This window comes from Physeter macrocephalus, chromosome 18 (assembly GCF_002837175.3).
Source record: "Physeter macrocephalus isolate SW-GA chromosome 18, ASM283717v5, whole genome shotgun sequence".
Taxonomy (NCBI): Eukaryota; Metazoa; Chordata; class Mammalia; order Artiodactyla; family Physeteridae; genus Physeter; species Physeter macrocephalus.
The window spans coordinates 88,256,431-88,267,964 of record NC_041231.1 but is presented as its reverse complement, the minus strand read 5'-3'; the positions used below and the strand labels follow the sequence as shown (position 1 = coordinate 88,267,964).

The following is an 11,534-nucleotide window of genomic DNA, read 5'->3' as shown; positions in this document are numbered from 1 at the left end:
TCTATAAATGTTTGATAGAATTCACCTGTGAAGCCATCTGGTCCTGGACTTTTGTTTGTTGGAAGTTATTTAATCACAGTTTCAATTTCATTACTTGTGATTGGTCTGTTCATATTTTCTATTTCTTCCTGTTCAGTTTTGGAAGGTTATACCTTTCTAAGAATTTGTCCATTTCTTCCAGGTTGTCCATTTCATTGGCATAGAGTTGCTTGTAGTAGTCTCTTATGATGTAAAGCCCATTCTTTCTCTATATCAGGTTTCACTACATCCCCACCCAGACATGGAAATTCTTTTCTAATTCTCAGATAGGCTGTAGTTACCATGGGAATAATCTCCCCCTGCACTGACTGACTCAAGCTACATCCTGGAGATGATGTGTTGAGAACAGGATTCAGGGCGGGAGACGGGGCATCTGGGCTTGTCTCTGTCCCTAACTAACAAGTTTGTACACGTCTCTGTAGGTCTCAGTTTTTTATCCCTATAGATCACTTTCAGAGCTGTATTCTTTGAGGCCAGTTATAATGACTTCTTTTATATTAATATGTGCTATAGGCTTAGCACTTGATAGGTAATCCCCAATTCTTACACAAGGGCAAATACTGTCTCCAAGTTAGAGGTGTGGATACTGCATCCTGGAGATTTAAAGGAACTTGCCTTTGACTAGTCTGCTCACAAAATGCCAAAGCTGGGATTTTGTTGTCTCCAAAGCTCATGTTCTTGCCATCCTCCCACTCTGCCTCAACCTTCTCATAGCCTCATGGTGGATTATGCTTATAGGTGCAGATGGTGCCATAAACCAGTTGTTATCAAACTCTCAAAATCTGGACCCACAGGAGAAATGCATTTTATATTGATTTTGAGAAGCACCCCCCCATGTGTGCACACAGTCGTGCGCGCACACACACGCATGCATGTGTGCCATGAGCACACTGATATCTCTGGACAGAAGTTTCATGAAACAATGCTCTGGTTTCTATTTGCAATGCACTTGATTTTCTTTTCACTTCCAGTTCAGTTTATTTTATTAATATGCTTGTTAAACTCTCCTGAATTGATGTAACCAGCCACCAATGGGCTGCAGCCCTCAGTTTGAAAATTATGTGCATACCCGGATTTCTCAGTATAATCACTCCAAATCTTTTTTCTCCTTCTCTCCCTGTTTATCGTGGAATGTAATGAAGACTATCTCTCAATCTGATTATTTACGTAACAGTATTAAATCTAAGCCAGTTCCCCCTACCATATACCACCCACACTTCTGCAGAGTGGAGGAATATTTCATAAATTTTCTCTGAGAGCAGGAAAGAAAATGTGAACTTTTTTTCATTTGATGAAAATGATAATTAACAAAAGGTGAAGAATAAGGAAGTGACATTTGTGCCTCCTTGGCTTGAGAAGATGGGGATCTAAGGGCCCCGCCTTGTAAGCTGACAAGTTGAAGTAGTGTATGTTGGGGAGGAACCACAGCATGAGAATTCTGATAAAAGATGAGTGAAACTTACTTCATGTTCCAGCTCTGCCGTATAGCTGGTTAACTAATATTACCACTGAACTTGTCCAAGGACATGTTTATTGGACTCCTTTATGTGCCAGGTCTCGTTCTGTGTACCTGTGTTATCTCAGTAGGCGTATTGTCTCCATGTTTTTACAGGTGGGGTGATTAAGGCATGGAGAAGCTAAGTAATCTGCCCCAGGTCACACAGCTAGTAGTGAGTGGTCTAGCCGGGGTTCATACCCAGGCTTTCTGCCTCTGGAGCCCGCGGTCTTTGTCATTAAGCCGTAACTGTTACGTGTCTTTCATTTCAAGTTATTCTCTGTGGTCTTTTTTGGGTGCCATGCCCAAGATGGGGTTCTCGCTTCTGGGTTTTGAATCTTGAGAGGAATCATACATGGAAGAAAAGTGGCTGGAGTCCATTCACTCCATCAGGGCAGCCAGAAGGGACTCCCCACTAGTTCTTGCTTCTCAAATCTGTAGAGTTGATTTGGTTTCAGTCCCTCTTGAGCTCTGGTTTTTAATGAAAAACATTTTTTTTAAATTTTTTATTATGAGAGCTACCCATTTCCTTTAAAAAATTTATTTGTGCTTAAATTCCATTGTTTGGGGGGAAAAAAAAAACAAGCCCTGATAAATGCAGACAATTGTTTGACCCTTCCTGTTCTGTTTCCTCATCTATAAAATAGAGGAATTAGATACGCCTATCTCCAGATTGCTTTTAACTTTGTGATTTTTCGCTAGAGTTAGGTTCTGGTGCCTCATGACTTGTTCAAGAAGAGACTGGCTGGCCCTGTGTTAGGGAAGCAGGAGAAGTTTTGTTAACTGGGTTAATGTGACCTTTACATTCATGTTGTATTTTTCTGTATTCTTTGAATGACTGTGATTCTACTGTTGGTGAATTCATTTAAACCATAAATATGACAGTGATGACTAGTAGAGGTCCCTTTCCAAGCGTGCCCCATGCAGACCCATGAGACCCCAATGCTGAGAGGTCTGGGCAGAAACTCTGCCCCATGTAAGTGCCTTAACCTGACCTTCCTGGACCTGTGAGGCTGGTTCTAGGTGTTGGGCTCATCTTTACTCTTAGCCTAAGAGGTGGTCCCATTCCAGGGATTATGGTCACGCCATTATTCTGCCTTTAAAAATATGTTATCATCATAGATTCAGTGCAGCTGGTTCCAGAGTTTTGTTTTGGCCAGTGCTTTGAAAAGAAGATCTGAAATGTTAGTGACATCAAGAAGAATTGATGTTGTTTGGAAGTAGCCACATGTTCATCCGTGGGGAAAAATTAGAAACATTTGTTTTCTTTCACGCTTTGATAAAACCTTACAATTTGCAATAAGAGGACTGCAGAATGAAGAATGAAGCGATTGTGTTTGACAAGCTGTATGTAAACATTCCATTTCTGCATAATGGCATAAATAACCAGGTGAAAAGAAATGGATTTACACAGGTGTTAGAGTACAAAGACTTCCCCTGAAACTAGATATCAGAAGACAAAAACCAAACTCCAGTGACTTCCTTGCCCCCTGTATTGAGGGAGCATCTGTCCTTCCGGGGAGCAGGGGCCCAAGAAGGAATTAATTCCTCTCAAATATTTACTGGCGATTTGCCATTCTTGGCAGTCCATGCAAAGCAAAGAGAAGAGGGGTCCTAGAACTGGGACAGTTCCACAGTGGGCCTGAGTCATGACCCAGAGTGTAGCAAGGTAAGTTAGACACCTATTCCAACCCCCTTATTTACACTTGGGTGAATTCAGGTCCACAGAGACAGTAACTTGTTCAGAGTCAGGTCACTTGGCCAGCTTGAGGCCAAACCCAGGCTAAATCCAATAACTCTGTTCTTAGTGTAATACTATAATGGACATGTATAATATTATTATACTATTGTAATATAAATAATAACAAACACTAGCACTTTGCATATGCTGGCACTTGCCATATGTTCTTCTCAGCACTTTACATATGTTCTCTTATTGACACACATTAACTTATTTAACCCTCATGGCTCCATGAGGTGTACCTTGTTGCTCCCATTTTACAGAAGAGGAAACTGAGCCACTGAGAAGATTAAGTAGTTTGCCCCAAGTCACACAGATAGTAAATGGTGAAGCTTGGAAGCCCAGGCAACCCGACCCTAGAATTTGTCCTCGAAACCATTATGCAAGGGGTCAGCAAACCTTTACTTTCTGTAAAGGACCAGATAGTAAATATTTTCGGCTTTGTGAGGCATAAAAATCTCTGTTGCATCTGCTTAGCTCTGCCTTCATAGTGTGAAAGCAGCTGGAGATGATCCATTAAACATGGTTGGGGCTGTGTCCCAGTAAAACTTTACTTATAAAGTTTTTATAAAAAAACAGGTGTGGCTGGATTCGTAGTTTTCAGGACCTGCGCTGCCTCCTAGTGTGGTGATCCAGTTTTATAAGGGATTTGGGGCCAGAAATTGCACTAAAACGATGTGTTGTTTTGTATTCCTTTTGGGTGAAGTGTCCTGCTTTGGCCAGAGAGGGTGAAGGTCATCAGAGCTGTATGCAGTGGGTTGTTACGAGGCTCAGAGCCAGAGGGGCTTTTTATTCTTCCTCAACTTCCTGGGTGACCTTGCACAAGTCCCTTAGCATCTGTCACTCATAACTCTCCACAGTGGCGCTAACAGACCTCACCACCTGCCCCTCTCCCTCCCCAAAGCTTGTGTCTTGGATTAATGAGGTCTGGGGGTTTGGAAGAGGGGAAACGTATTAAATGGCACCCATCATTTAGTTTGCTTGCAAATTAGAGAGCATTTGGGTGGTATAAGACCATTGGTCGAATGTTTGCCATGAAGAGCCCACTTTTACAGGAAAGGCGTTTTTTGGTAATGTGCAGGAGAGAATGTGGATTTAGGGGCCGTGAATTTATAGATTGCCTGTGCAGCAGTAGGCTTTAGGTAATGGAGTCCTATAAGAGGGTGAAACAGGTACTTTTGTTTTTAGTAAGTGTGCCATGAGAGGGTTCCACGGCCGACCTCATTTTGTATCATTTCCGTAAGGAAATTTAGGCTGCTAAGCTATGAGGCTTAACAGTAGGGAGGATTTTTATAAATGTTTCTAAGTGAAATTTTGAAGTTAAGAGTTGAACCAAGAAGCCTCAAAGGGAACCAGGCTGCTGCTTGCATTTCAATGAAAGGGGGAGGAAATTCATTATAGAGGTTGAAAATGTGGTTTGCATGCTAAGACTCTTCTGGAAGAATGGGCCTCGCAGAGGAGGTGGGAGGGAAGTTCTAGCTTGCCCTTTGTGGTTAAGGTTCCTTGGCTCAGCACATATACTTCTAATGCCCTCCACCTCCCTCCCCCAACCCCCGTTTTTTTTTAACTCTGCAAGAAAATTCTTCTCCTTTAAGGTTGAAGGTACATATATTGAACTGAAAATGCCAGCCTAGGAGATGTCTCCGAATCGTTGTTTCTGTTTTGCTGTTGTTTGTTTTGTTCTGTTGACAAAAAGCATTATTTAAAAATTCAATAGATGTTCATCTTACTTTGGGAATCTAAATTTAAGATGGTCTCACACCAATTATTGTGATATATTCAGCAGAGACGTCTGGGTGCTGGGCTAGGGCTTTATCTACGTTTGTATTTTACTTAAAACAACAGTATTAGATTAGTCCTGCAGAGCAGTATTATTCTTGTTCTACAGGTGAGCAAACTGAGAAGTTAACTAACTCTGTCAGCATTAAACAGCTAGAAAGTGGCAGAGCCAGAACTGGAATCTGTCTTCCTGTTCCCAAACCCCGGCAATTAGGGCAACCAAGCATCCCAGTTTCCGGGACGCGGGATTCTGAGAGCTAAAACTGGAAATGAAGATGTGGTCACCCTGCAAGGAAGATGCTTGCTATCCCTAGCACCAAGGTAGTGCACACTACCAGGAAACACTTCCTGATAAATCAAAGAGGGGTTTTCCTGCGCGATTTCCCCCCTCACCTGCTAGAAGCCGTGTGAGTGTGTGTAAGACCTCCAAGGCCACAAATCCTAGGGCATCTTGGCCCCAAACAGGAAAGCTAGGAGATTGAGTTCTTTGGGATTCCCAGCATGAATGTGGCTCCATTTATTGGCCCAGTTTGGGTTGATAAAACAAAAAGCACAATTCTTGGAATGGTAGCATTCATAGTTTTGCACGCTTGCTTCAAAACGTTGCTACGCTCTTGTGCTCACGAGTGGGCACGGTGTTGGGAAAGGCTGGGTCAGCATTGGAGAATTTCATCCCTTCGGCTCCATCCCCTTCAAGGCTTTCTAAGAACAGTCCTCATGCCTCTGGGAATCTGAGCTGATCACCAGAAATGGGGACCAGCCAGCACAAAGTTTCTGCCTTCAAAGCCTGGGTGTGTCTCTTTTCAAACAAATGATTTTGGCCTGTGTCCAACTTCTGAAGGACACTGTGTACTTACGCGGCCTTTAAAATATTTCTAAAGAAAGGGAGTTGGCATGCAGGGCCACAGCTTGTGAGCGCTGTTGTTGCCAGAGTGAAAGCAGAAGTGATCCGTAGAACCTCATGTATCTACGTATGGTCAAGAGATTGCTGTTTACTCGAAAGGTGAATCCGTGTGAACACCTTGGGCTTTTTTTCTCTCTTTTAAAAAATATATTGAGCCAGTTAATACCTTGTCAGTGGCCCCTAGAAACCCCCTGGTAACTTTCCAGGAGAGGGCAAATCAAGAGAAGTCAGGTAGGTCACCCGATGCCTTGGCTGCTTGTGGGAGACGTTATTCTCCAAAACGTGACGCTTGTAAATGGGTGGAAAGGCCAGCCTGCGCCTCATGCTGGAGATTGCTGCCGTGTGTCAGTTATGCGGGTGCCTGTTTTGAGATTAGTTTTTAGTAACTAGATTCACCCAGGGGACCTTGTAATCACTCAGTTACTGATGTGCTCGTTGTATAATAATGTTAAAAGGTGTCTTGTCATTTTTATTTCATGGTTTTTTCAAGTTTCTCTGTGACTATGTTCCAAACGAAATACTCTTTGAGAACGCAGTATTTCTTCTGTGATGGGTGCCTGTTGTTTTGCAATGGGCATAAATAAGATACAAGCTCTCAGTGATTAGCAGAGAGAAAGCGCTGGGAAATGGGGGCAGAGTGAAGGGAGGGGGGAGCCAGAGGAGGGAAAAGAGAATGAGAAGGTGGGTTGGGGCATGGAGGGGATAGCGGAGGCTGTAGCAGAGAGAAGGGATTGGAGGGAGGGGTGCGGAACAGGCAAGGAGAGACACAGATAAGCTGAGAGATACGCATGTGGAATCAAGTAGACAGATCCAAATAGAGACTCACAGAGATTAACCCGTGATCAGAGAGAGACAGAGACAGACAGACAGACACTGGTCTGGACAGACAGTAGAGACTGGTCCTTGTTCTTATGATATGCAAATATCCATCATCTTATTGATGACGCTTTTACCTGTTTGCTTCTTTCTGGTTTTAAAGCTCTGTGACTCATCTGTGTTTGCATGTGTGCAGACTATTGAGGAAGCTGGTTCTTGGACAGGTGAGATTTGAGAGCCTTTATAAGTCATTAGCACAATCTCTGGGGCCAGACCATCTGGGTTCGAATCCCAGCTCTGTTACCTACTTGCTAGGTGATGTGGGCAAGTTATATACTCTCTGTGTGTCTCAGTTTCTTCTTCTTAAAATGAGGTTAATAATAGTATCTAGCCCATAGGCTGCTGTGAGGATTAAAGGAGATGATGTATGCAAACCGATGAGAACATGGTACCCAACGTGTATTGGCTGGTATTACTACTATGCTTGTAAAGTGATCCTGGATGTTGTAGGACCAGTTTTCCTTTGAGGGAATGTTCACGGAGCTAAACATATTTTTCTGACTACTGAAGAGGCTATGTGTTCCTGTCTGGGGCTTTTGGCATTGACGCTTATTGCTATTTGAGGAGAGAGTGAAAAGGTAATACGCTGGGAGTAAGGAGTTGCCTCTTCTAGTCCCGCTCCGGCACAAACTATCTACGAGATGAGTTTCTTTGGATCTGCTCTCAGATTATAAACTCTAAGGGGGTCTTTCACTAGGTGGTTGATACTGAGTCCTTTCTGGCATGGGAGTTTTATGATTTGACTCTTATTTTACCTCTGTGCAAAGGTTTTGTGGACTTAAGATTCTTGAAAAATCAGGGATTGATCATACAAGTACCCCTGGAAGAAAGAAACGTGTGTGCTGCCATTGTACCATTGACCCTTGAACAACATGAGTTTGAACTGCATAGATCCACTTTTATGCAGATATTTTTCAGTAGTAAAGACTATAGTACTTACTAGATGGTCTGTGGTTGGTTGAATCCTCAGACGTGGCCGAACTGTGGGTATGGAGGGCCCACTCTAAGTTATATGCAGACTAAGCCCCAAGTTGGTCAAGGGTCAACGTAAAGAGGTGAGGAGTCTGGCTTCCTGTAGCCATGTGGGTCATCACGAGTGTCAGCATTATTTCCTTCTTTTTCTTTTTTCCTTTTCCCCTGGAGGAGGAGCAGTGTTTGAAAGGGTGCCACATCAAGATGTGCCGTGGAATGGAATATTATTCAGAGGTAAAACAGAATGAAATTGGCAGCAATGTGGATGGACCTAGAGAATAATTATGCTTAGTGAAATAAGTCAGACAGAGAAAGGACAATGCTGAATGATGTCACTTAGATGTGGAATCTAAAAAGTAACACAAATGAATGTATATGCAAAACAGAAACGAATTCACAGATATAGAAAGCAAACTTGTGGTTACCAAAGAGGAGAGGGAAGTGGGGAGGGACAAATTAGGGGTATGGGATTTGCAGATACAAATTACTGTATATAAAACAGATAAGCAACAAGTATATACTGTGTAGTACAGGGAGTTATACTCACTATCTTGTGATAATCTATAATGGAGTATAATCTGCAAAAATACTGAATCACTGTGCCGCACACCTGAAACTAACACAATATTGTGAATCAACTAAACTTCAATTAAAAAAAATGTGCTGTGGGACAAGGTCTTAGTTCAGAGAAGGCAAATTTTTCATCCTTTAAGAGGAGTCCTGATCTTGTAATTTAGTCACAGATAACCTGTTTGCCAGACCTAAGCAAATGAGAACACTGGCCACGCCTGTCTCTGGCCCCCTTTTGTCTCCCTTTGTATTACTGTCAGGCCTCTTCTGACTGTCTGATGTTCACCACCGAACCCTGTGTGTCTCACGCAACAAAACTGCCTCTTGCCTTTTCCCCAAAGGCAGCCAAACTCTACTTCCCTGGGTACTGCTGTCTTAGTCAAGGCTTGGCTAGTGCAGATGACTTGAAAAATTTAGCTCTCCAGGCCATTCTTGGATTTGAAAAGAGAATCTTTTAAACTACTGGAATGTTGAGGAAGATACTGTTTGAGCTGGGAGCTTTGTGAATCCCTTCCCAGTCACAGGTGGCCCTGGGCTCTCACCCTTCTACCCCATATCTAACTGAACTGCCAGGGCCTAGAGACCAGGAGGCAAGATTGGGTTAGAACATGTAAAGGTAGCCTAATGGTGAAGAGCATAGGCTTTGGAGTTGACAGACGTGAACCCTACTCCTGCCCTTGGGTTATATCACAGAATCTGTTTATTCATCTGTAAAATGGGGGTAATAATAATAGAGAATTTGGTTGTTGAGAAGATTAAATGAATCAGTGTATCCAAGGATGTTTGCCCATTTATGGCACGTAGGGAACACTTGGTAAATGGTAGCTACTACTCAGGGCTGGCTTCATGGGCATGTGACCTGTACAGGCGCACAGGGCACTGCTCTCAGAAGGGCCCTACGCTTGGGTAAATGCTTTCTGTCACTGTCTTTAAAATTCTTCATAATTTTTGAACAAAGGGCCCTGCAGTTTATATAGCCAGTCCTGCTACTCCTGGGCTACAGTTGACCTCCACTCACTCATCTGACCCCACTTCTTACACGCCTCTCCCCTTTCTATTGCTTGTTGCTTCCGCCCATCTCTGAAGGGCCTGAGTAAAAAAAGGTAAGGATCATTCCTTTGGGAAAAGAACTGTGATTCATGGCCTAAGAATATTCAAATAGAGATGTCTTCTGTTGGCTCCACTTTTAGAAGTCACTTACTAATGGTCTTTTAGAGCACATCACCTCTAAAGTCAAGTAGCAAAAATGAACCCAGGTGGAAAAGGATCCCGTGAATAGCTGTGATTGAAGGCATCTGGGTGGAAAGTCTTCAATGGGTCGTGCCTCTCCCTCTCTGCCTTTCCCTTGTTCATTATCAGACTCTCCCAGCCAGTGTTGGGCTACCTCTCTTTATCATCTGTCTCATAAAGGGTTCTGACTTGAGTTATTCCCAGTAGCAGTGACCTCTGATTATTCAAAGAAGAGTTATCTAGAAAATATACCATTTCTGTTTAGAGTTGGGAGCCTAAAGAGAAGCACAGAGCAGGCTACAGGCACACCCATGGACTCACCTTCTGTGTGTGAATGAACAGGATGAGCCCTGGCTTGAATCTGGATAAATCCTGTAGCAACTTGGGCCTCAGTGTCCTTGACTTATGATTTCTCAAGTTTTGTTCAAATCTAGCATTCTTAGACTAGCACATACGTATCATTCGCTACATATCAACTTAGTGACAAGCAAGTTGTTTGGAAAATCAAAGACAGGTCTCCCATCAGAACTTGAGAAGTGCTGGAGTCCGCCTTCTTTATTGCAAAGGCCCCCGAGGCCTGCCCGAACCTCCGGGTTGCAGAGTGGCACGTTTAGACATTAAGGTTGGTAGACTGGCATCTCTGCTCCAGGGATGAACTAGGAGTTCAGACTAGTTCCAGCCCCTTTGTATTCACAAGGGCCCCTGCTGGGTAAGAGGTGCCTATAGGCATATGGGACCCCATGGGCTATCTATATGTTCTTAGCTGAGGACTGGAATTGATAAATGTTCTCTCTAGGACTGAGAGAGGCTTAGCTGAGAAGCAAAGTCGGGGTTGACTTCTTGGGAGAATAGCCTGTTTTGCTGCCTGTGCGTTATATAAATGTTATCAGTTAGTGGACAGAGAGCAGGAGGCAAGAGGGCAAACGTGGGTGGCGGTTGTAATTTGGAAAGTGTGAATGAGTACTTGGCTTCTTCGTTAAGTTTGTTGTTGATATAGTGAGGCTCCTCCTGTGGATAAGATAGCTGTATTTTAACATCTCAGACACCTGTCTTGCTTACTCAACTGGAGTAATCTGTGGCTCCTTTGGGCTGCTGACTGGTTGCTCGTCTTGCGATTTTGCAGGTGATTTGTTTGATACGGCCCTTCATACAGTGATTCTTAGAGTACAGCTAATAATCCTACAAGGCCAACAAGCTGTCCCAGGTCACTTATTCTTCTTACATGTCAGGAACCAAGCCTCTCGAGGCTTCAGTATCATTAAAGGCCTGCGGGTCACACCAAAGCCCACCAGCTGACTTTTCGGTACTTATACTCATGTGGCTGCTTCTGTCTTACAGGTGCTGACGTCATGCCGAGCCTTCCTTGTCACAACACGAATCCCCACCAAGGTAAGTGTTGATGAGTTTCCTCCTTCCAACACACCCACACCCACACACCCACACACACCCACACCCACACCCACACGCACACCCACGCACACCATGATCAGTATGGCCTTACAGCTGGGTATGTCCGCCTTCTTGGAGGGGGGGAAATGTGAGAGCACTCCAGAGGGAGGCACACCTGCCCAAACTATTGTCTAGAGGTCCCACCTTGAGGCAGCCCTATGGCTTCACCATCTGCCTCTGCTCCTTGTCTGCCCCATCTACACCATCTTCTTCCCATCCAGTGACCTACTGCCACAACCCAAGGATGGGTTTTCATGAGGTTGCTGTTGATGGGGCCCTGGGCTCCCATAACCCACAGGCTACACAAATGGATACTTTCAAAACCCTTATCCCTTCAGATATGGTCCCCCCATTCTACCTCTCACCCCAGAGAGCTCATAGAATTTAGCTATGGATGCCAGACCCTGGCCTGTGGATGAACCCACACACGCGCACACACACACACACACACACACCTCCACACACACACGCACACACCC

The 11,534-nt window shown here is 44.0% G+C and overlaps 1 protein-coding gene across 1 annotated transcript in view; it reads left to right on the top strand.

Annotated features, from left to right (window-relative positions):
- CARMIL1 (capping protein regulator and myosin 1 linker 1) overlaps positions 1-11,534 on the top strand; it is a 333,351-nt gene that overhangs the window by 116,665 nt on the left and 205,152 nt on the right. Inside the window, exon 3 of the mRNA XM_028479533.2 lies at positions 10,945-10,995. Coding sequence (XP_028335334.1) covers positions 10,945-10,995 — 51 coding nt within the window. The remainder of the gene's footprint in view (positions 1-10,944; positions 10,996-11,534) is intronic.